This window comes from Diadema setosum, chromosome 12 (genome assembly GCF_964275005.1).
Source record: "Diadema setosum chromosome 12, eeDiaSeto1, whole genome shotgun sequence".
NCBI lineage: Eukaryota > Metazoa > Echinodermata > Echinoidea > Diadematoida > Diadematidae > Diadema > Diadema setosum.
Genome location: NC_092696.1, coordinates 35,090,368 through 35,115,152, shown reverse-complemented (window position 1 = coordinate 35,115,152; position 24,785 = coordinate 35,090,368). Strand labels below are relative to the sequence as shown.

At 39.4% G+C, this 24,785-nt stretch overlaps 1 protein-coding gene and 1 long non-coding RNA gene across 5 annotated transcripts in view; one reads left to right on the top strand and one right to left on the bottom strand.

The window, feature by feature from the left end:
- The window catches only part of LOC140235595 (uncharacterized), a 32,893-nt gene extending 11,044 nt beyond the window's left edge, over positions 1–21,849 (bottom strand). The window contains exons 1-16 of one of the 4 annotated variants that reach the window (XM_072315601.1): positions 21,778–21,849; positions 19,557–19,649; positions 18,843–18,962; positions 18,139–18,308; positions 15,727–15,806; positions 13,269–13,654; positions 12,015–12,057; positions 11,135–11,265; positions 10,466–10,600; positions 9,902–9,995; positions 9,086–9,162; positions 7,773–8,429; positions 7,026–7,090; positions 6,311–6,423; positions 5,201–5,354; positions 3,167–3,400 (exon numbers count right to left, since the gene is read on the bottom strand). In XM_072315601.1, coding sequence (XP_072171702.1) covers positions 3,202–3,400; positions 5,201–5,354; positions 6,311–6,423; positions 7,026–7,090; positions 7,773–8,429; positions 9,086–9,162; positions 9,902–9,995; positions 10,466–10,600; positions 11,135–11,265; positions 12,015–12,057; positions 13,269–13,654; positions 15,727–15,806; positions 18,139–18,308; positions 18,843–18,962; positions 19,557–19,649; positions 21,778–21,837 — 2,577 coding nt within the window. In that variant the 5' untranslated portion in view covers positions 21,838–21,849 and the 3' untranslated portion in view covers positions 3,167–3,201. Of the gene's footprint in view, positions 1–3,166; positions 3,401–5,200; positions 5,355–6,310; positions 6,424–7,025; positions 7,091–7,772; positions 8,430–9,085; positions 9,163–9,901; positions 9,996–10,465; positions 10,601–11,134; positions 11,266–12,014; positions 12,058–13,268; positions 13,655–14,043; positions 14,119–15,726; positions 15,807–18,138; positions 18,309–18,842; positions 18,963–19,556; positions 19,650–21,777 lie in introns of those variants that run through there. The other 3 variants (XM_072315598.1, XM_072315599.1, XM_072315600.1) reach the window with 3 other exon arrangements.
- A 353-nt stretch (positions 21,850–22,202) lies between these two features.
- Positions 22,203–24,488, top strand: LOC140236003 (uncharacterized). The gene is made up of 2 exons (XR_011901732.1): positions 22,203–22,337; positions 23,296–24,488. It is a non-coding gene; the product is annotated as an uncharacterized lncRNA (long non-coding RNA).
- The last annotated feature ends 297 nt before the right edge of the window (positions 24,489–24,785 follow it).

Below are 24,785 nucleotides of genomic sequence, written 5' to 3'. Positions count from 1 at the left end.
TAAGCAACATCATCACATAAAAAAAGAATCCCTATGCTAAATGTAAATTAATTTGCACATGATACTCATTCCTAAGTGTTATGGATCATCAAGAATATTAAAATAAGAAGCCTACTACTGTCTTCGCCACAATTCTGGGCACATACAAAAAAAAAAAAAAAAAAAAAATCAATGTGGATTCAAACATGAAACAAAGCATACTAGTATAAACAGGAAAACTATTTAACTTTAAATAAAACTGACTAATGCATCATTGACAATAAAAGAAGGGAAAAAGTCAACAAGTGAATAACACATGAACCAAATGTATCATGCAAACAGGACAATTAATACAATAATTAGAAAATAATGAAATAATATTCAATAACATTTAGCTGGAAAATACCAGTGTCATAAGTAAATGGATGTAATAAATCCAAGCTTCACACAAATCTGAGACTAAAACAACAAATTGAAAAAATTGAAAAGAAGTGACTGATATCTTAATTTGATTCAAAGTCTGATACCACATGTATATCATTAACTTATATTGTCTTTAAGTACGATTTGTATATACTGAACTCTATAATGCAATGAGAAATTCATCTCTATACAATTGTCTATGCAATTTAAACAAATTTCAATTGAAATTAATTTTAATCTGCAAGGCTATTAAACAGCTGGCATGCAGATCAAGCACAAATTCATAACAAGAAATTAAGAACTTTGTAATTGTACACAATATTTTTTTTTTCTCAAATTTCGTACCATAAAGTTTTATGAAAATATGCTGCAATTTTAAAACCATGTGTTGGTGAATATAAAATGGATTCTCACGGTCTCACAAAAAAAAAAAAAAGTGCAGCCACTGTTTTATTATGGTATGATAATAAACTGGGTAAAACTTTGTTACAGGGAATCTCAATTCATGTGGTAAGAATATGTTTTCACTTGCATTTAATACCAAACGTTTGTTCCACGAAACTCATTTGCTGCTCCCAACAGTCAGTCATTTACTTAGAATATGATCTCTCTTTCACTGGACATTTAAAGATGACTTTAAATCAACAAAACACTTAAGGGAGCACGACCACTATCCACATCTTAATTTCAAAGAATCAGTAAAGTACAGATAGCTAGGAATAGAAACTGTAGTTGGACAAAGTCAGTCATGCTGTAACATAATTACAGTGGACTTCCGTCATAACGAAGTCTTCGAGACTGGCAATTTTCTTTCGTTATATTGAAATTTTGTTATAACTGAACAAATAAACAATGAAAATACATAGAATGGATAATGTTGCAGCCTGAATTTTTACTTTCTTGCAACCCGAATTTCATTATAACTGGGTTCGTTATAACGGGAGTGCACTGTATTGGAAATTAAATCTTAGGTAGAAATCATGGGTGTTGACTTTCATGGATTAGCATCAAGTATTACAAAACTGAAGTATTTCAAGTTTATTGTACATCCCTGCCACACCAGTCAATGAGCATCAACTCACCACATCGTACTCTCTGAACTACCTTTGGTATGACACTCACTTTCTCTCTCTGCAAGTTTTGATAGAATATTTTTAATAGAGCTGACAAGCAACATTTCTACTAAATATAGAATAGTGGTTTTGTTTGTTTTGTTTTTTCTGAAGATCACACAACACACCATCATGACCTAAACACATGATTTCCTTATCACACAGTCCACAAAGCTTGACAAATAGCTGTTTTAGCTCATTCAAGATCTCTGCACTGAAATGTTGGTATAGTAGGTTATAAAGGTTTCGCTTCGTCAACATTTTCAGCTCATAAAAATAGACAATACACAATATAGACGACATGAATGCATCATTCATTTCATTTCATTATTATCATTTTTGTTACTACAGGAGTGATTTGTATATAACAAATAAGGGTTACTTAAATATACTTTGAGAGTCATTTCAATCAAAGATAGAACACAAATGAATTCATAACCTACAGAAAGCGGAGGACAAGTGTAGGAGTCCAATTTACAATGAGAGTTATTCCGAAGGACAAGAAGAAGCGATTTTACTTAGATGAGAACCTGCACACAGAAATCTCTCTCTCAACAAAAATTCCAGAGTCTGGTGCTATTTGTACATTACAGTTTTCGATTACCACGACACCTTTTCGAAACAATACCCTTACTGCACATGAAGTAATAACGCTTGAAGATAGAGCCCCTACAAGATAGAGGAAGAGACCAGCATTCAGTCAATAGCGTGTGACAATGACAGGGAATGTTTTCTGGAATATTTGAAGTTACAGGAATAGCTCTTCAAGGTTGGATCTGTTAAAACTAAAAATGCACCCATTTCAAAATGATGAAAGAACAAAGTTACCCTGTGAGGGACAGAGAGCACATAGATTTATCATTTGAATGAATGAAACCATCATTTAAAAAATAAATAAATAAATAAATAAATGAATAAAAAATAAATACATTAATAAATAATAAATAAATAAATAAATAAATAAATAAATAAATAAATGAATAAAAATAAATACATTAATAAATAATAAATAAATAAATAAATAAATACATAAATTAATTAATATATGTATATCATTGGTGGTTGTAATGTTTGTGCTAAATTTTGAAATAATAAAGAAACACTCACCTTAATCACTTACCTCCAAAATCTCTCTGTCATTGACATCCTTTATTAGTCAAAGATGTTCCTGTTGCACAAACTCATCTGCAGCTGGTGTAACTAGCTTGATAGATGGAAAACACTTTGGGAGCAGAGAAAAGCATTCTCTAACATATATCACATGCTACTGTTGGGTTACAATCAAATTCGTCCATACTTACCTACTGCCTGCTCAAGTAGACAAAAAGCACAGTAATACATAGAGAAAGACTTAGTGTATTAGTACTGATAGGCATGTGCTTATGTTCAGGTAATTCAACAATTTGTGCATGTCACAATTTTCCAAAGATTGAGACTTTTTTCCCTCCGGGTTTCTTAACACTTTCACACTAAAATTTTAAGATTGCAGCTGGAAATTCTGGAACGTCCACAAATGATCCTCAGAATAGATTTTCTTCATCTGGAAAAGATGGGTGGAAGGCGCAGTAGTGCAAAAACTGGTCAAATTGTTGAAAATCCCAGACACAAGAACACATTTCTTATATCAGCTGCAATGAGTACTCGCTACTTACTATGTAGCAGGTGACGTCGTCGTGTTGGGACTCTTCTAGCGACGGCGGTACTCTCGGTCGCGATCTCGGTCCCGCTCGCGGTGACGCTCGCCGCGGTCCTCCCTCTCTCGGCTCCGCTCGCGGTATTCCCGCTCGCGGCTCCTCGAACGGTCGCGCTTGTGACGTGAGCTGCGAGATTCACGCGATCTGTGCCGTCCTTCAGAATCTCTTTCACGGGATCCACGGTCCTTGCGCCTTAAAAAAAGGAAAAATTTCAAAAACATTACCAAAACTTGATATTCACATAATCTTCTCTATTCTTCAAAACCATGAACTAGAAAACCAGTTATTTCACTTGCACATAGCTACTAACCCCCATACATCAAAATAGTAGCAAGGGAGGTTCTGCCAACAAGCACTCATGAAGATATTTGCTTGTTACATGCATGCTGAAGGTATGGTATAGTTTTGCTGGAGACCTAGCATCAGGTTTCAAACTTTTTGGTGATATACTGGAAACCTCTTCTGAAATATGAAAGAGCATGTAATTTTGAGTGGAATTCAATGTTTATTTGATGGGAATTGGTTTTGAAAAGGCTGAAATATAAACATCCAAAACAAGCAATGCTAATAAAAGGTGGGACCTATTTTTCATCAGGATTGCTTTGTTTTACTTTGTTTCTGGATATCTCGGCCATTTCAAAAACGATTTTCAGAAAATAAACTGAATTCCTCTGAGAATGTTGCACTCTAAAACATTTCATAAGGGGTTTCTCAGTGTAGTAGAGAGTTGAAAGCTCAATCCTCATCCCAACCAATACTGTAACCATCCCTTTAATACGCAAATGGAGTTCCCAAATCAGAGAGTGTCTTATATTTTCTGGTCAGGACAATACAAGATTTATGTTAGTTTTTTATGGCGACCCCCGCAGAATGATGGAGATCTCGAAGTTCTCTTTTCACTCACACATACACCAGCTTGACGCCAAGAAATACACGTTCAGTCAAAGGGTAATTTAAGACTAGAACAATCTCCCCCAAGCAGCAGTTCACGCAACGTCAATAAACAGCTTCAAAACAGAATTAAGACTATCAATGGGTTACTAAGGGCGAATAGCCCCCCTCACCCTAGCCGCACTACATTGGTACACTACCAAGACGGATGCGGCCCTTCAGTAAGTTCAGTATTACAGTAAGTTCAGTAAGCTTTGAACACACTAGCTTGCTAATAAAAGCAAAGTTCTCTCATGGATCAAAGACCCAGTAGCACAGGGATACCATGGAGTGGAAGGCTGGACCGGCTTGGATTTATTACAGCATCCCCAAAACAAATTGTAGAATAGACCATTGATTCAAATTCATGAAATTCTTCCGTCGAGGTGTTTTAATGCAACTGATTGACAAATTGCCCTACATCGACGTAATCGATGTAGGGCAATTTGTCAATCAGTTGCATTGAAACACCTCGACGGAAGAATTTCATGAATTTGAATAATTACGCAGTACCCGCTGCCTGCTATAAGGATTAAAACCAACACTTGCTGTCGGGCGAAAGCTCGGTGGTCTAGTGGAGACGCTGCCTGTCCGGTGATCAGGAGGTCGTAGGTTCGAATCCTGCTCGAGTATGTACGCCTATGATTTTTTATCATGGCTACTACAAAAACACTGATCAATTCAGTGCTTATTTACGTCGATGTAGGGCAATTTGTCAATCAGTTGCATTAGACCATTGATCTTGATGCAAGGTACACACAAAGCCAAATAATAAGCGTCGTTATCATACTCATCGTAACTGTCATCATCATCATAACCATCATCATCATTGCCATCCATTATTACTCTTTTGTAGCCTAGTGTTGAAAACTACAAAACAAATAGAGAGCTATGATGATTTTTTTTATTCCACCTACTCCTTTGGACAAAAATTCTGCAGCTCTATCCATTTGCATAGCTCTTATTCACCACGCTAACACAAATCAGGCTTTGGGAAAAGACAAAAAGCGGAAAAGAGGATCTCAAAATGGGGACACACACCATACTAGAACGGTTTCTCACCTCGATCCTGAGCCATAGGATTTGGTCTCGATGCCATGCAGGCAGTCCTGCAGGGAGCTGATGAGGAGCTTACAACGGTCATCGTTGGCGACCTTTGACCTCTTAATCAAGGAGATGGCCGTGACGAGTGTCTCTATGGCACTGGCGTACGATCCTGGAATCAGCACAGGAAGGAACAAAAACTTATCAAATCTCTGTTTGCACTTTCAAGGGCATCACTCATTGTACCCCTGTCTTATAAGTGATGCTAATGGATGACAGTACTCATGAAACTAAACCCTACAAAGGCCGACATTTTTTCACGACTATTCCGCCACGCGAAATTTTTTGACCACACCGTTCGCCGACTTTTTACTTTCAATTCTCGCACATCTTTTGACACCATTTTCGCAAAAATCTACATACCACTACGCTGCTGCAGGACCTTTTATAAATGCCTATCAGACCAAAAATCGCTAAAAAACATGATTTTCCATATAAAGTCTATGCAAATGGAGTTCTCTCACCTTATTCATAAAGATATGATTATTTTCACTTTCATAGGCTGAAACCAATTAATTTTAGCAAAATTATGCTCGAAATAGGTTCTGTCATAAATTTTGCAATAAAAAATAAAACAAAAGGTCGAAAAACAAAGAAATACATGAGAAATTCATAAAACAATAAAATACATAAGAAATTGATTTTGATACCAGAGTTTTTTTTTCAAGTACATTGTTAGGAATGCTACAAACAATATTATCACCAAAAACTAAGATTCTAGGAGCTTTACTTTATGATTTAGAGCAAAATGTATGATTTTATGCATATATAGCATAATTAATTAATATAATGAAAATTTCAATTCCTTTTTTTATAGTTTGGTAGATTATGCCACAGGTAATGCATGTGACAAAATTCATGCCGATTGTGCGATCGACAGCTGAGATGGGGGGGGGGGGGGTTGAATTAACCCTCCCCCGGCCACAGAACACCCCAAAAAAGCCAGGCCTGGTTAGGGTTAATAGTAAAAATATGCAATTTGTGTTTGATTAGGTCATGTCTGCACATATTGGTATATAATAACAATCAATTCACTCAGGCTTTTTTGGCTTTTCTCAGAAAACTCACCTGATGAGGCATCATTGACTGCTCTGGCAATGGCACTGGATGAAACGTTTCGATTCCTGTTCATTATCTCCTCAAATTCTGCTTCGCTGAGCTGAGGAGCAGGGGATGGTTGTCTACAGAGAAAGTGAAACAATAAAACATCAAATATCTTCATAAAATACATTAAGCAATGCATAAAAGAACATATCATAACACTGACATTTTCCTTACATTATTCTGCTGCACTAAGCAGTCTCCTTTGGAAAAGCTCTATCTATTGAACCTGCTCTAGTGACCATTTTCCTGCTGCACTAGGCAGTCGTCCTTGGAGAAGTGCAATAGAGATATCTAATGAAGAAAAAGATATGAAATGTGTGTACTACCATTCCACCAGTTAAGAGATCAAATGTCATACACAATGAAAACTGAAGTGTGGGAGGAAAAGCCCCCTCTACAAGCTTAACTGATGTAGTCAGGAATATATGCTCTACAGAAAGAAGAAGAAGAAAAAAATGGGTTGAACAATAATGGAAAAGACATAAAATCAAAACGAGAAAGATGGTTAAATCCATGAAATATCAATTGGTCACACACCAGGAAAGAGTAACAAAAGTGTCAAAGAGCAATGGAAAGAGTCGGGAAAAGAGTCAGAGAAGAGTAAAAAAGGACCAGAAGAGTCATCCAGGAGGTGACAGCGTGTACCACAGAAGAGTCAAACAGGTCTGTTTCTACTGACCTCTCTTGCTCCGGGGGCCTGTATGAATCTTGTTGGTTATAGTTCTGCCTGGACTGGTCATAGGGCTGTAAATGAAATGTCACAAGCAATGGTAAGAAATAAATCACAATCAAGACTGCAAATATTGCCCCAGCAACAAAATATTCCCTCAATTTGAGTTTCTAAATGAGATCTGCTCACTTCGTAGATAGTAACATTCACATTTCAATATTAGGGAGATTAAAAAGAGTCAGCAGCGGAAAAGCTTCAGTAGGCAAAAACGATTGATCAATTTACATAATAAAATCAGACAAAACAATTTCAAAAGCAGGGAGGCTACCACATTCTCTTGTCACGATATGAAGTGAAATCAAACATTTCAAGCAGCCTCAAGCACAATCCTTCTTTTAGCAAGCACATTGTTTCTAACACAGCCTCAATAAAACAATGATTTTGTAATTTTCTTCATTTCAATAAAACTTTGACTGGAATAAACAATATGAGGAAACACATGCAAAACAGAAAAGCTGGATTACAAATTAAATGAGGGTACAGTGGATGGACTCCCATTATAATGAAGTCCTCTGGACTAGCACTTTTCGTTTGTTATATCTAAATTTCGTTATAACTGAACAAATAAACGAGAAAAAACATACAGCAGATAATGTTCTAGCCTGAATTTTTACTTTGTTGTAACCGGAATTTTATTATAACCATGTACCTTATAACGGGAGTGCACTGTACTACAAATTAAACAGGGATACTCACAGGTCTATCCTGCTGTGGCGGTGTTTGTGTTGGCGGCACCTGACTCTGGTTGGGGAAGAACGCAGGGTTCACATGAGGCGCCGGCGGCGCAGTGCTGACTTGAGGGAGATTCTGCTGCTGTGGTACACTGGACTGCTGGGGCATGGGCGGTGCCGAGTGGTGCTGACTGGGATGTTGGTTGGGATGTTGGTTGGGGTGCTGGGCGGGAGGCGGAGCATTGTGCTGCTGTGGGGGGAGCCCCGTGTGGTGTGGAGGCGGTCCTTGCATGTTGGGTGGAGGCGGGCCGCTCATGTTCGGCGGAGGGGGGCCGCCCATATTTGGCGGCGGCGCATTCATGTTCGGCGGAGGGGCACCCACGTTGGGCGGGGGACCGCTCATGTTGGGTGGCGGCCCGCTCATATTCGGGGGCGGCGCGTTCATGTTGGAGGGCGGAGCACCCATGTTTGGAGGTGGTGCCCCCATGTTGGGTGGAGGTGCTCCCATGTTAGGCGGGGGACCGCTCATGTTGGGTGGTGGAGGCCTGTTCATATGAGGCGGAGGAGGTCCTCCCATGTTTGGCGGGGGACCAGAAACAGGTGGCATTGGTGCCGACTGTGGAGGGCGGAGCGGAGGCGGGCCAGACTGGGGTGGAGGTGGACCCCTTGGAGGCCCCTGCATCTTCAAATGAGAAAAACAAACTTGCCTGTGAATTACACTGACATAGGACATATATTACATAATTTCAGCCCTTTATTGCCCTAAGAAAGTCATAGCATGCAAAAGTCCAGTGATAGTTGTATCAAGTCAAGACAGGGCAGACAAAGTTGTCCTTTCTCTACTGTAGACGCAGAACTTTCGCCTTACATTAATTTTTGAGTATTTTTTCACTATAATATCTGGCTAGCATGAATTCTAAAACCCGCGAAAATGTCTTTACTGTTTTCTGTGCACACTATGAATGGGTTGACAACTGTGCAACGCAAATTCAGGAACCTGCAAATATTTCTTTCATCCGCTCAGCAGCTAAAATTAATCACTCGTAAATATTGACATTTACAGTACTTGGTTTACTCTGAGACATCTCTTATGCCTTCTGTTTGTAAACAATGTCCATTCTATTTTCCGAAGATCGCCATCACGTTTAATCAAGAGAAACTGACATTTTTCCATCTCAACAAGCATAAACCATGAATTAAAAAATTAAAAAAAAATCCCTTCATCATACTCAACGATTCTCCAAAGAAGCAAGGAAACACATCAAGTAATGAGAATAACTGATGAAGACATAAAACTGCCTCATTAGGCTGCCCAGTCTACATCACCAGATCTCTTACCTGATTTGGGGGCGGGCCCTGCATTGGAGGGGGTGGGCCTCTATTTGGGGGTCCGCCCATTTGGGGAGGCGGTCCACCTGTACATAATAATAAACAACAAAAGGGGCATCAGTGTAAATATACAGAAGTGAAAGGAGGAAGCAAGCTCTGTCAAAGAGGACATCAGAACTACTGCAACTAAACACATTCAGTCAAAATGGAAGAATCACCCTTGTCGCCCTCTTCACTTATTCACTACATTCTGGCTTGAGTAAATGGACCTCCTTTAGATTTTTAGGAGTTCAATGATTTTGACCACTGACCTTTTAATTATCTATAAACACAGAAAACATTTCCCAATCTCTTGAACTATTACTTCACCACAAAACAATATCACTGAACTTTCGGTGTGGAAGATATAGCTCGAAAACATGACAATTCAAGCAAAATTTTGGATTAAAAGAAAAGTAATGTGACCTTTGATCTTGCCCCTTGACCTCTCAAATCTATCATGTTATATAAATAATTGTTTCCTCATTTCTACCCTTCCTATCAAATTGTATTATTGCAAAAGCTGTTGTTTTCGCAAATTTCGCAAACCATTGATGGGCTACAAATTTAACAAATGCAAAAAAAAATATCAAGACTTGAGCTTGATCGCTTAAAGTAGCTGAGTGAACAGACAGGTGGTGTTAAAATTGAAAAAACAACATCTTGCAAAACTGTGTGTGACTTCCCTATTCGTGAAAATATCTGTATGCGAAAATGATAGCTTATACGATACCAGTGTAACATTCATGGCTGGAGCTGCAGTAGACAGTGACAGGCACTACTAACCTGGTCTTGGTCCTGGGGGCGGTCCCTGGCCTGGTGGCCCAGAATTTGGAGGAGGGGGTCCCTGCATGCGAGGCGGCGGCATTCCACCATGTGGCTGGAAAAAAAGAAAAAAAAAATAATCATAAAATATGTTCAGCTTTCTTCTAAACCCATAGATTTCTCTCTTCACTCAGTTCTGAATTGAAGTTGCTAATGTAAAGATCAAGACTAACTGCATCACTGGCAGTATTGGAATAGTCTCGCTAATTGAAAGGCAAGAGAGTTTTGAATTTTTCTTGTTAACTTGTACCTGGAACTTTGGGGTGTGGGTCATACACTGGCAAATACAATTCTCTTTCACAAGGTATGAGTGAAAACTGTACCAACTTTAAGCAAGGGACTAAAACTCAAACACTCATGCGCTGCTCATACCCACTCAGCTCATTCATCAAACTGGCCAAGTGTTCACCATTGCTACTTGCCCCAATCCTTCCATTTTGGTTGCCCATGGCAGACAGTAAGGTGGGTTTACTGCATCCAGATTAAGATTGATGAGAAAAGAAAGCTATTACATGTGTCACTCACCCCCTGGTTGGGCGGGCCTTTGTCCATGTTTGGCGGGGGAGGTCCCCTCATGCCCATGGGTGGGGGTGGACCTCGCATTCCTGATGGGGGCGGGGGCCCACGAGGGGGACCCTGCATTCCTGGTGGTGGGGGCATCTGGTAGATGGAAAAAGCATTGATAACATCATAAACTACACCAGAAAGAAAAAAAAAAAAATCCAATTTCTTAGGACTTAATTTGTAGAGTTGCAAAAAAAAAAAAAAAAAAAAATACAAAGAAGAGACACCTGACACTAGTAGCCAAGGTTCCATGGTCCAGAATTGTAAATGGTGATCTACTATTGTAATCTTCTACCACAATTTCGAACATAAGGATAACATAAACCTCCTCAAAAAGAATGCTTGAACTTTCAAACAGAAAAATTCAATCACTTCACATAATCCTTTAGTGTGTTTCCCCCCCTCCCCGCAACAATTCACTTTACTATATCACTCCCGCCAAAGAGAGCCACGACACTACTTCACTACAGACACTGACAGAAATGAGAACTCAAGTATCAGTAAACCTGTTCTTTCCTCAAAAAATAGCAGTGTTTCAATCAAACAGGAACACGTAGTAGAAGTTGGGTGAGGATTCAAGTGTTGAAATGAAATGGCGGATGTATTTCATCTCTGTTTGGGTTTTCTTACCCCTGGTCTTGGAGGAGGAGGTCCGTGGGGAGGAGGACCCTGCATGGGCGGGCCTCCGGGCCTTGGAGGCGGGGCTCCCTGGGAAGGGGGAGGGCCCTGACCTGGTGGTGGCATGTTCCTTGGCGGCATTCCTGAGAAGATGAAAATTCACATGAAAACGATAAGTGGAAGAAATTATGTCTGTACCTTGAAATATGTGATCTGATTTACTGAAGTTTGTGGGCCTACAACTTTGTATGTCTAATGTAAGTAGCATTTTTGTTTTTTGCTTCGTTTTGTTCCTAGCTTTATCTCTTTTTTTTTTTTTTTTTGCTTTGTTCTGTTTTGTTTTTAGTTGGATCCTGTTAGAGATGAAGATCAGAAGACTGATAAATAATGCTAATAACCAGACAGCAGCAAAGGGCCTAATGTGTTTTGTTCACAATCCAGCATTGCACAGATATCAGTAATAAGCTCGTTGATTAATATTTTCCTTAAGAGACCTTGGGAACAAACTGTTCCATCCCTTATACATACTTGATGCATTCAAATGTTTTAAATTAAGTTTGCATGCATTAGGTGTTGTTAGGTCAGGCAAGTCTTCGTTGTTGGTTGGGAACGAACTTCATTCTACTAGATTAGAGGCATACAAATAACAATTTGAATATGCAGGTATACTGGTCTCTCAGATAACATGTCAACGGGCACTTATCTTCTAATTTTTGAAGATTTGCACGGTGGTGAGATTAACAAAGGGACAGGTTTGAGATGACGGAAATCAAGAAAAGGACTGTGGACAGAAAAGGAGATGGGGCAAATGAAAAGATGGGTCAAATGGACCACTGAAGTTTTGGTTTATGTCTTTTCCATTAATCTCTCTTCCATTCAAAAAAAATCTTACCTGGTGGAGGGGGTCTTGGGGGTGGTGGTCCCTGGGGAGGGCCCTGTTTGGTGCAAAGAAACAGAATGAGAATGGTATAAACAAGACACCCCATGCCACATATGTGTACAAACACTCCACTTTGTCAAGCACTACGTGAAGAACCCTATTGCAAAACAAGCTAACTCCATTTTTGTTGATGTGAGATATTAGCAATTAAAGCTGTTAAAAAACAAAGAAAAGAATACGAAATACAGGATATCTTTCATCATAACTTCAAGAATATTCCTTGTTATGTTATAAGTGAGGTATCACTGAAAAGGTTTTATTCTCCTGTATCTAATGAAGGACTTAGTATGTGTTTGAAATGGCACTTAGCCAATTTTGTGATAAAACACTTAAAATTGTGCTCTGAGAAATACTAGTTGCATTTATCATTTCTGTCATGAGTCCAGAGGAAGGAATTGACACTGTGCAGCTCCCCTGTGCAGAGAAGTGGAGATTGTGTGCTGGAGTAGTCAGTATGAGGAGTTCCGAGACATAAACGATACTCGAATCGACTTTGCATTTATCAGCTCCACTGAATGTGTTTCTTCCTGAAACGCATTAGCAATCACACTTCCTTTTGCTTTCCAAAAAGCTGTTTCTAGCCCCATAATCAAACCAAAACAGCTTTGCGTTGATCAACTGCCCAAATCTCCCTGTAAGTTGTTTGGAAACCTTAATTCTGTGCCAGATGTGAGTTGATATACGCACCCCCTGATGGTCAGGTTGAGCAATCAAGTCAAAGAAACCACATTTTCAAATCACTAATTTCATATCTGATCATGAAGTTGGCAATGGCTTACAAACTTGTCTCATATTGGCAAATATTTTTAGGTTTCTTTTATCCTACGATTTGTGCAGACTACATAAAATCAACCAATTCAAACTCTTCATACAAGAGGCAGGATATACGGTGAAACTCTGAGCTGCCAATCTAATGAGTTAGAGATGATATTTTCTGCAGCAGAATTACTCCACGGCTGGGTCAAGACACTTTACCCCATCAGTTACTAAATTCGCTATTATTTTCGCGTACAGATATTTTCGCAAATGGCGAGGTCACATACATTTTTGTGAGATGTTGTTTTCGCGAATTGACGAGGCTATTGTAAATGTGCTATTACCCCAGCGCATTGCGATATTTCTGCGTGTTGTTAAATTTGTGACCGTTATTTGCAAACTGTGTAAAAATTAAACTCTCAGAAAAATAACAGCTTCTACAGTATTTACCTGAGGGGGTGGACCTTGATTCATTGGAGGCGGTCCTTGATTCATTTGGGGAGGGCCCTGATTCATTGGTGGTGGTCCTTGATTCATTGGGGGAGGGCCTTGATTCATTGGGGGTGGTCCTTGGGGTCCAGGGGGCGGTCCTTGGTTCATGGGAGGGGGTGGTCCTTGATGAATCGGAGGTGGTCCCTGGTTCATCGGCGGAGGTGGCCCTGGGTGCATTGGGGGCGGGCCCTGGTTCTGGAATCTGGGTGGGGGAGGTCCTTGGTTGTTTTGAGGAGGGCCACCATATTGATTCCCTCCTCCACCGCCGCCTCTCCTGTCCTGGTAACGGTCGTCACGGTTACGGTAATCTCGGTTGTCCCGCCCATCTCCCTGGCCACCTTGAGCTGGGAAAAACGGACAAAGACATCGCATATTAGAGCACGGCAGTGCCATCATTTCTCCCCTCTCGATATGAAAAAGGAGTTCTATCACTCGGCCCATCCTTTGTGCAGATAACTCCTTGCATCATTCTTATATCTCACATGATTCACTGCTTACTACAAGCTACAAGGTAAGTGTATCTGCTGGAACAATAACCAGCTTCTATTTACAAGCTACAAGTAAAAGCTAATATTCAGTAACAGTATCATCTTGGCCTATAAACTCTGCAGTCTTCTCGTATGAAGTCTTTGGCGTACACAATGTGGACGGATTTATACTGCAGCACAAAGAAAGGTGAGAGATAGACTCCCTCAAAGAGGTTTGCAAAAATTCTTTGTCGTTGAATACTGACCACCCCCACCTCTCCAGTTCCCGTAGCGTTCCTCCCGGTTGTTATGGTGTTCCCGAGAGTCACGTCCATCATGCACTGATGAAGAGTAAATGGGGGAAAGCGTAAGAGTTACAGGAAAAACAAATATTTTCAAGTTTTAACAATGCTTGCTTGGAGCTTCATCCTCTGACCTCAACTGGAAATGATCTGGCTGGCATTTAGCTCCATCAGTCCTCACTGACAAACCCATTCGACAATCATGGTATTGCACACACAAGAAAGAAAAAAGACATATGAAGATATCTTAGGGATCAACTCTAAACAAACAAATTACTTGACATTACTTGACTGGTCAGATGGACTACACAAACATTTACCTTCGATGAGAATAAAGGACTTGTACTACTCATCAGTCATGTTTTCAAAGTCGCTTAACATCAGCTTTTGCTGATCTACAACTCTTTGGTTGCACTGAATTTGGAGTAACTATTGCAATCACCCAAAAGTGATATCATACGGAATGCTGCCTTGAAAAAAGCGACTACAAGAATATTGCTGCTAGATATCAAATAACTTCACTCATCATCAAACAGCAGCTACATGGTGGATTAAACTTTCCACACAGTTTACATACAATTAGCAATAAGACATTTCTTTCTGATACCAATAGTAATACATTCATTCACCTTAACCCTAACTAGGCCGGGCTATTCAGGTAGATGATAGAGCCGGGGGGGGGGGGGGGGCCTCCCAGGCCCCCCCTCCGGATCTCGGCCGTTGACCGCGCGATCGCGACGAAAATTGGCACACGCATTGCCTATGATGTAATCTAAAGTACCATGAAGTTAATTTTGTCAAAAATTATCATTTACACTAAATTATGCTAATTTATGCATAATGATGCATGAAATCAGACAATTTGGTATAAATCACTAATTAAAGCTCAAAACAGGCACATTTTTTGTGTAAATATTCTTTTTAGTGTCCTTAGCAAATGTAAGAGAAAAAAATTGCGCAATCAGAAAAAATTTCCTAAGTATTTTATTGTTTTTTTAATTTCTTATGTATTTCTTTGTTTTTTCGACTTTATGTTTTTCATTGTTTTTTCGATGAAATTTGTCCGTGACATCGTTCCGAACAAGAAAATGCGTTATTAATTGATTTTAATCAATAAAACCCCAAAATAATCATGCTTTTATGAAATTTGCCTGGAAACACAGTTTGCATTGATATTGTACACAAATTCACGTTTTTCAGCAATTTTTGGTCTGACATGCACGTGCATATTTATGCGCAACTTCGGAACTGCACGCCCGGGCATCGCAAATTTGGTGTCAAAAGATGCGGGAGACTCGAAAGAAAAAAGTCATGAAACGTCGCGGCGATAGCTTCTCGCGATAGCGATACATCGCGCGAAACGTCGAGGGGGGGGCCTCGGAGGCCCCCCCCCCCCCCCCCCCCCCCCCCCCCCCGGCCTAGTTAGGGTTAACAGCCTAGTGCATCAGTACATGCAACATCAATACTTTCAGTAATCATTCAAGCATGGAAATTAAAGGTTCTCTAAAAGCCGAGGCTTGCTTTGCTTTGGTGTCATGGCTGAGAAAGAATTGAGCATCAAGTGACACATTAAAACTGACACAATGACTAGCAGAATCCTCATTAGTTGCTTTGCTTTAGGGCACCAAGCTATGCAGATTTCATTACCTTTCTTGGAAGCTTGGTCAAACTGTCCAAAGTTCTGCTTGCTGTAAGGAGTGACCACAGGCATCTGACCATGTAGCTCTCTGGTTGGACAAAGAAAGTGCGACAGCAGAAGTTTACAGTATGTAAGAGTACCAATTGCTCTGTGAGCTTCAAATAATCCGAAATCTGACTCTGTAGCCTTCTTCCATTCTATATAGAGGGTCTCTCAGCATCAAGCGGCCAGCTGTTCCATAAAAAGAATAATCCAGCAAAAGCCAGCGAGCCAAATAAGTTTGGTGGGGCTGTGAAGCTGAAAAAGGAGTTAACGTGTGGCTCTAAAGTGATCAAATGTTTCTGCTAATCAGAAGTATGTTTATACCTTGTCAATCCTGTTTTTCCTTAGTATTACTACATCGAGACACAATCCAAATAGCTGACTACCTCATGTTCAAAATATGTATGAGTTTGGGTTGTAGTAACAACAAGGAAAAGTAGAAATCACGCGGAGCGTAATATATGTCCCCGCCGGAAGTAGCATTTAGTAGCAAAATGTACAATATAGGTAAAAAGATCAAGGTCAAAGGTCAAAGAAGTCAAAGGTCAAAATTCTATGTAGAAGTTTTGAAACCCTCACCTAGTGCCATCACATAAAGCAAACGGAATCGAAATCGGGTTTAAAATGGCGAAGGAGTAGCATTTTGTAGCCAATGTACAATATAGGTAAAAAAATCAAGGTCAAAGGTCAAAGAAGTCAAAGGTCAAAATTCTGTGTAGAAGTTTTGAAGCCCTCACCTAGTGCCATCACATAAAGGAAACAGAATCGAAATCGGGTTAGAAATGGCGAAGGAGTAGCATTTGGTAGCAAAATGTACAATACAGGTCAAAAATCAAGGTCAAAGGTCAAAGAAGTCAAAGGTCAAAATTCTGCGTAAAAATTTTGAAGCCCTCACCTAGTGCCATCACATAAAGCAAACGGAATCGAAATCGGGTTAGAAATGGCGAAGGAGTAGCATTTTGTAGCAAAATGTACAATATAGGTCAAAAATCAAGGTCAAAGGTCAAAGAAGTCAAAGGTCAAAATTCTGCGTAAAAGTTTTGAAGCCCTCACCTAGTGCCATCACATAAAGCAAACGGAATCGAAATCGGGTTAGAAATGGCGAAGGAGTAGCATTTTGTAGGCAATGTACAATATAGGTCAAAAATCAAGGTCAAAGGTCAAAGAAGTCAAAGGTCAAAATTCTGCGTAGAAGTTTTGAAGCCCTCACCTAGTGCCATCATATAAAGCAAACGGAATCAAAATCGGGTTAGAAATGGCGAAGGAGTAGCATTTTGAAGCAAAATGTACAATATAGGTCAAAGGTCAAGGTCAAAGGTCACAACTGAAATTCTGTATACAAGTTTCAAAGCTCTCATGTAGTGCTATCATATAAAGCAAACAGAATCAAAATCGGGTTAGAAATGGCGAAGGAGTAGCATTTTGAACATTTTGATCACACACGGACGCACGAACGGACACACGGACACACGGATGGACACACGGACACACGGACACACACACGTACGGAGCCCGTTTCATAGTCCCCTGCTCGAACTCGTTCGGCGGGGAAAATAACTGAACTCTTCTCGTACTCTACACCACATTTTCTTCACCTTCCCAGCCTCAGTCCTACACTTTTGTTTTGAGAAGTCATTTGTGGGAAATAATCAATTTTCATTCTTCTTGGGCTCTAACTTTGACATCAGTTTTGCCAACAGCCTCTCATATCAATTTTGCTTTGCATATATACCCTATTTTTATACCATGCCATATAAGAAAATATAAATCAATTACACAACCCTCCTCTCCTGCTCAAAGCAGACATGTTATTTTTGCATCAAGTGCAAAACTCTGCATTTTTCATAATCCCACGAACTAGAGGAAGAATTTTCATTTAAAAAAAAATCTTCTTGTGGGCAGGGGCCAAACACCTGAAAATGTCCTGCAACTACCCTACAAGTGGTCCATAAATTGTCCTACAAGTGTCATGCCAATGCCCTGCAAAAGAGTACTGAAGTAATGATATAACAGTCTTTATAGCTGAAATGAGAACCAGGTGCTCCCATAAACACTTGGATCAGGGCCCCATTTCATTCAAAAAAAAAAAAAAAAAGTTGCTATAATGGCAACTCTTGCTGAAATGGCAATTGTCATGGTAACAACAAGAATCAATGCTCCTGATTGGTTGTTGCTACAGGAAGTTGCTATTCTAGCTAGAGTTGCTATCATATCAACTTTTATGATATGGGCCCAGGACAGGAGAGGGTGTCTAGAACCAGCTTCCATGGCAATGAAAAGCTATGATATTACACTTTTGTACTCTCATGCCCCAAAGATACATTTGCATCAAAAGTCTGTCAAAGTTTATCCAGAGAGGAAGAGGGCACACTACTCACTTTTTGCCAAGGTTGTTCATCAAGAGACGATAGGAGGTATCGGAGCTAACGTGCACTGCGGCAAAGCCCTTAGATTGACCATTGGCCCGGTTCTCAAAGAATTTGATGTCCTGCAGGTCGTTGACCCCAAGTTCATTGATGGCTTGGGTGAGATCTCTGTCAGTGGTCCACTGAAAAAAATCAAGGTGCCAAAATGGAATAAAACATTACTTACATCTTTAACAAAAAAAAAAAGAAAAGAAAAAAAGGAGAGAAATAAAATGAGAGAATGCAGTAGTCACTGAGCTGAGCTACTGTAAAGATATCATAATTAACGCTACTGCCAAAAGAAAAATGTTGGTCATTTTTATTCATGACTACATGGTATTGTACATACCAAGACAAGCTAAACACACAAAATATCACCAAAAATATAACTACTGTTCAACAATATTTAATATTGGTTATCCTGATTATTATTTTTTTTTAATTACAATGGTTGTTTCTATGCCTAACTCACATTTTAGAACTACTTTTGAAGCACTAAGGCTGGATATTTGCTTCATCTGCAAATGGTAAATAATGCCTTTAGGGTGTCAATACACTTTCCCTTTATGCAGACATTTACCATCATACATAAAATTCAGATTTAAACAAATACTGTTCGTAATTTATACAATAAATTGCTATGTGCATCAGCTGTATTGAATGGAGGGTAGCCATACCCAGGTCAGATTGCCCACATAAAGGGAGACTCTCTTGCCAGAGTAGCCGCCCTGATGTCCAGAATGGTGATGGTCCGAGGATGACCGCCTACCCTTGGAGGCGTCGCCCCCACCAGAGATCTGTTGTGTGGTATAAGTAGGGTGAAATATTACATGTACATACTTTTACATATATCATTGTTGGTTATTATTCATTATTATCATCATTATCATTATTTTTCAGTCAAATAAAACATTACAAAGACAGATCAATGCAAATTATACATATAGGTATGGTACAGTTTATAAAAAATGTAATGCATGCACAGATGTACATGCAACACATGAGCTAAAGCTCACAAAAGTAATCTATTGTCGCCCCTTACTCAGTAAATAACACTAACATCAGTGGTATCATACTTACAGGCTTCTGCCAATGCCAATATGCAGACCTTCCAACCTTTCTGACTGAAAAATAGGGATGATTTGGCTCAAAAGTAGGAAATAAAGAGCAGTTCCCTTAGGAGTGTGAAATAAAATCATCAAGAAAAATAGGAAACTGCCATTGAAACAAGACCTGGAAATGGTCAAAAATTCAGATTCTTTCCTCCAATTTCAAGATGGTTGGGAGGTCTGCATATGGTGCCATGCCGCGCATATTATCCCCCCCCCCCCCCCCAAGAAAAAAAAAAAACAGATTAAAAAAGAAATTCGGAGAAATCTCTGCAAACTTACACTCTGAGATGATTTGCCTCCATCTGAGGGAGCAGTGATCACATCATCATACAAATCAACACCACCTGAGCTTGAGTTGTATTGTTCAGCCTCCTACAGTCAATGGTTAAAGGACAAGAAACAATAAAATAAGTATTGTAAAACTGCAACACCAGAAATGTTCGTGTGCATTTTATTTTCGCAAGAGCCAAAAATTAAAACGCGCATAGAACATTCTTGGAAAATTGAGCAAAGAGAATGGCATTCCTTGTCTACACTACTTTATATGCATTGAATGCAATGCCCATGTGGCAATTCAAAAAAAATTCATGATGCAAAAAGGCTGTCTCCTCCAATTTGTTAAAAAATTGCATGCCACAAACGTTTCTTGCTTTACAGCAGATATGTGACCTCAAAGTGCACAATACACTTTCCTTAAAGGGAAAGTAAACCCAAAAAGCAATGTGGATTGAGTGAAAGCAGCAACATTAGTAGAACACATCTGTGAAAGTTTGAGGAAAATCGGACAATCCATGCAAAAGTTATGATTTTTTAAAGTTTTGGTGTTGGAACCGCTGGATGAGGAGACTACTAGAGGATATGACGTATGAGTGGACAACAATACAAAGAAAATATAAAGGAAATTCAACAAAAATTCACTTTTCTAGAATAATGAAAGAGCAATGGACCAACCTCTTTCAGAAAGCAGGGGGAATAATTGCTACCCTTAACATATGTCAATATCAAGTTGATGGAATTTGTAGTTTTCATGAAAAATGGATTTTTGTAGAATTTTCTTTATATTTTCTTGGTATTGTTGTCCACTCATACGTCATAACCTCTAGTAGTCTCCTCGTCCAGCGGTTCCAACACCAAAACTTTAAAAATTCATAACTTTTGCATCGATTGTCCGATTTTCTTCAAACTTTCACTGATGTGTTCTACTAATGTTACTGCTTTCACTCAATCCACATTGCTCTTGGGGTTTATCTTCCCTTTAAAAACAGAATGTATTCCCAAAGCGTTTTATGTGGTGTGGCCTAGACAGAATTACTTAGCTGTACGCAGCACACAGGGTTTCCATGTTGGCACACAAAGAATTATAACTCACACATAATTAGCTGTGTGATGTACAATTTACAGTGTAAAAAAACTTGCACCAAGATTCGACAGCACAAAAAAGTGTAACGTTAGAGGTAGCCAGCGGTCAAACTTTGGATGGCATTATGGTTGAATTATGGGTGTCTTGCTTGCCTTTAAAAATCTACATGTACAGTTTGTATATTAGTAGATCTACCAGTACATGTAAATGCATGTGGTCGTGATGTAAGAATATACGGTCTACAAATAATTAGTACTAAATTACAAATAATTCTGTATTAACCCAAAATATCAATTGGAATAATTTTGAGGTCAAAACTCAGCTCAGGTCTGTTTTCTGTAATATGATTGTTAAAATTAACTAGGATTTTTATCATGTTTATTGGGAAGTTCAGATTCCCAGAATTAGAAAAAAAAAAAAAAATAGAACTCTAGAGTCTATGTTTAGGCCTACTGTTCTATTATCTTACAAATCCAGAACTCAAAAAAAAAAATATTTCTAGTGCCACTTCAGGTTTAACGTTAATAGTCAGCTAACAGGCAAACAACAACAACCAACAACAAAACATGCAACTCGTGCAATGCAAAATCAGCAAAAAGAGGGGGCACGCGCCCAGCCAGCTCCAGTGCCAGAGGCATGGCAGTGCGCCCTCCTCCTCGACCTTCGACTACTGAGCTCTGGCTGGATCCAGGCTGGCATAATACTACTAGTTTCGCCCTAAACATGCAATATGATTATTACAAAAGCACAACACCGTACTGGCACAAGCACACCGCACCGCTCCCACAGAACAGTAGAGAAAGCTTGAGTGTAGAGTCTTACCAAGGAGCTATTAATAGCTCCTTGGTCTTACAGAAATCTTAAGAACAAGGTTTTGTTTGCGATCACACTGGCACTGCACTGCACTGTATGTCTGCAACTCAGACTGCATTTATCACACAGGTTACACAGACAGTTTCCGAGCGAAAGCAAGTGACATTTCGTCGATCGTACCCATGTCACATTCGTCAGTAACTCAGTTAATTCGCGTTATTCAAAATTCTTTACTTCATGTGTCATATACCTAGAGAAACAGTTCAGTTGCAAGTCAAAAGATTCACTGAAATAATTGAGCAAATAAGATGTAAGGGGCTGTCAAACCTGACTAAACTCTTGGTCGACATCGTCTGCATACAGGTCTATGTCCACGCCGTCCGCCATTTTTTCGCTCTGTTCACACTGTATGCACTCGGGTGCACTCAGCTCACTGTGTATATTATGAGCGCGCGAGTAGTGCCATGCATGCGGCAGCAAAGCGCATCCTCTGGCTATTGAAAGCACGCACGTACACGGTACACGGGTACACCACGCTTGTCTTGTTGCTCATGCTGTTGTGTGATGTGAATTGAATAATTTTATTCTTCATTTCAGCAGCAGGTGGCGCTCGCTCATGCGCCATAGAGCTGCGCTGAGTTGGATCCACAGAACTCTTACACATAGAAGAATCATTAGCCACCCGTTCTGTCGCCGTCGCTCGACTGGTTGTCACGTGACGTCCGCCATTTTGCTTAGCAACACTTTTTTGTGTGGAAGGCCGTAGCGCCATTCATTGACCGTGCTTTTCTGACATTTCGAACTGAGCCAGGCACTAAAATGCCTTATTGTGCGGCTATAAACTACACAAATCGTTTGGCAGGAGGATGTTGAAAGACTTTTCACAGGTGAGTTTGACACTGGTAAGCCATGATGAGAATGACAAGTGAATTAATGCCCCAAATTACGTTATACATTCAGGCGGATCGTGATCTGGCTTACTTGAGCTCAATCATTACGTAGTCCCAAACACTCGATTCTGTGTTTGGCGTGTATGCTGTCTGTTTATCTCTGTTAAAAAAATTGAACTAGGGCCTGGTCTACGTTGTGTGGAAGGGAAAACAGTATTGTAAATTACATGTAAACGTACTCGTGTAAATCTGATTTAAGATGTACATGTAGATTTGTTTTATAGACTAAAATATGTTATTAGTTAAGGATATGGGCTAAAATTTTGTTAAACTTTACCTCTGAATTGGCCAGATCCCACCCCAAGGACATAAAGGTTGTGAGTCTCTTCCGAATACAACAAAGTTAGGGGTAATGATATGATTAATATATTGTACGGGGAACCAGGGAGGTGGTCTCTCTGGGTGCGCGTGCATGTTATCAATACTGTGCAGTTTGTATGATTCAACTACACACACCACACTGCATTCCATTAATAGCTGCACCATCCAGAATTCACCTGCTACAGCTGTACATGTGCGATGTAGAAACCTATCTGCTTTTGTGCTCAGTTGAACCTTATCCTTGGCATGTGCAAGGGTGCCGATATGTAAAGTTAAATTCATCTTTAATCCCAAGACTCCTATTCTAGGGGTTAGTACTATTTCATCATGTACCAACTTATTCTTGGCTGTTTAATAGTTTTAGCTACACAGTAGTACACTGTACCTTATGGGTACTGGTACATAATTCTATAGAAAACTTGCATATTTTTAATCTTATCAGGAGCATTCACGTGCAATCATCTTGCGTATCAAGTTTTAATATTGTAGTTGCACATGTTTAAGAGGTCTTGCAATTCTGATATGGTAGTAATTTTCACGTGTACACATGTTCTCTCCGTGTTAAAAATCCTAGATTTCCAAAAAGTGATGTTGCTCTTCACCAAAGATGGACTGAACATGAGAAGAGACCACTGGACTCCAAAGCCCTTCTCCACCTAGTGTTCCCACCACTTCAAAGAAAACACTTCGATTACTCAGGCCAGACAACAAGGCTGCAGCCAGTGTCCATTATTCATGGACTTTGGGTTGTTGCCATGTATTGCATCTTAGTTCATTACCGTATACATGGTACATGCATTTGAATTGGTGATATGTAATAGTTGTCATATTTGTGATATTTTTCTTGCCTACATATTGTTACCACATTATTTTCTCATACCATGAGGTAGCATGTTTTCATAGGCCTTCACAAGGATTTCATTTTGAATCACCCTTGAAGCTAACAAGAGCAAGTGAAAATCTATACGGATGTACTGCCTTTGATATTGTTGCCAAGAATGCCTTTGATGTTCTTGCTGGACAATGTCCATTGTTCATGGATTTTATGTTGATTTTCATGATTATAATAGTTGTCAGAAATTTGCGATACTGGTTGTCTCACCTACATTATGTGTATAAGCCAGTTCAGGGTTAGCTCACTGGCACATTGGTACAAATGACCATTCTTCTTTCTCAGTTGATTAGGCACTTCATGAGTTTTCAAACGAGAGAAGGTATTTCAGCTTACCCGACGTAAAAATTTATGGAATTAATCAGTCGTGTTCAAACAGAGAATGAACTTGCCTAGACCAGGTGACCAGGATGAGCCATCAATTAGCACTTTTGAAATCATCCATTTCATTATTTTGCATCAAATGTATTAACAATCTTTTTCTATTGATACTGTCAACTACTAGTACACTGTACCACTTTTGCTGTCAGGTGGATGTGCTGGCAAGCACCACTCATAATGATCACTTAATCATTACATCACAGATGCTTATCTTAGTGAATAAAAACACCAACATCGAACATGCTCTGCCGGTACAGAGCTATTACCTTTTTCTGCTCATGCTCACAGCGGAACCCCGAACTGGCTTATTATTGGCATGCTTCCAAGGCATGTATTGCCTGTGATTATAGTCATCGTACAGTGTGTTATGTATAATAATGGTACTTCTGGCAAATTAGTAGTACACTTGTATGTCACTGTTCTGTGGTTGATTCTCAGCAATCAACATTGACCTTGATAATTGTAAAATACATTTTTTTTTAAAATCAGTAAAACTAACTGTTTATCTTTGCTTTCTGTTTTATATGGGAAAAAATCTTAAAAGGAGTTCATGGTTGTGTGTGTGTCTGTGTGTGTGTGCATGTGAATATACATTGCATTCGTTATACATGTATATATAGGCCTATATATATGTACATGTGTATATACATATACATTATGTATATATATATATATATATATATATATATATATATATATACCTGTATATATATATTGAGTAGGTAGTCCACATGTTAACATGATGATCAAAAACAAAAACAAAACAGGAAGAAAGTTCATGCTGTATTCAT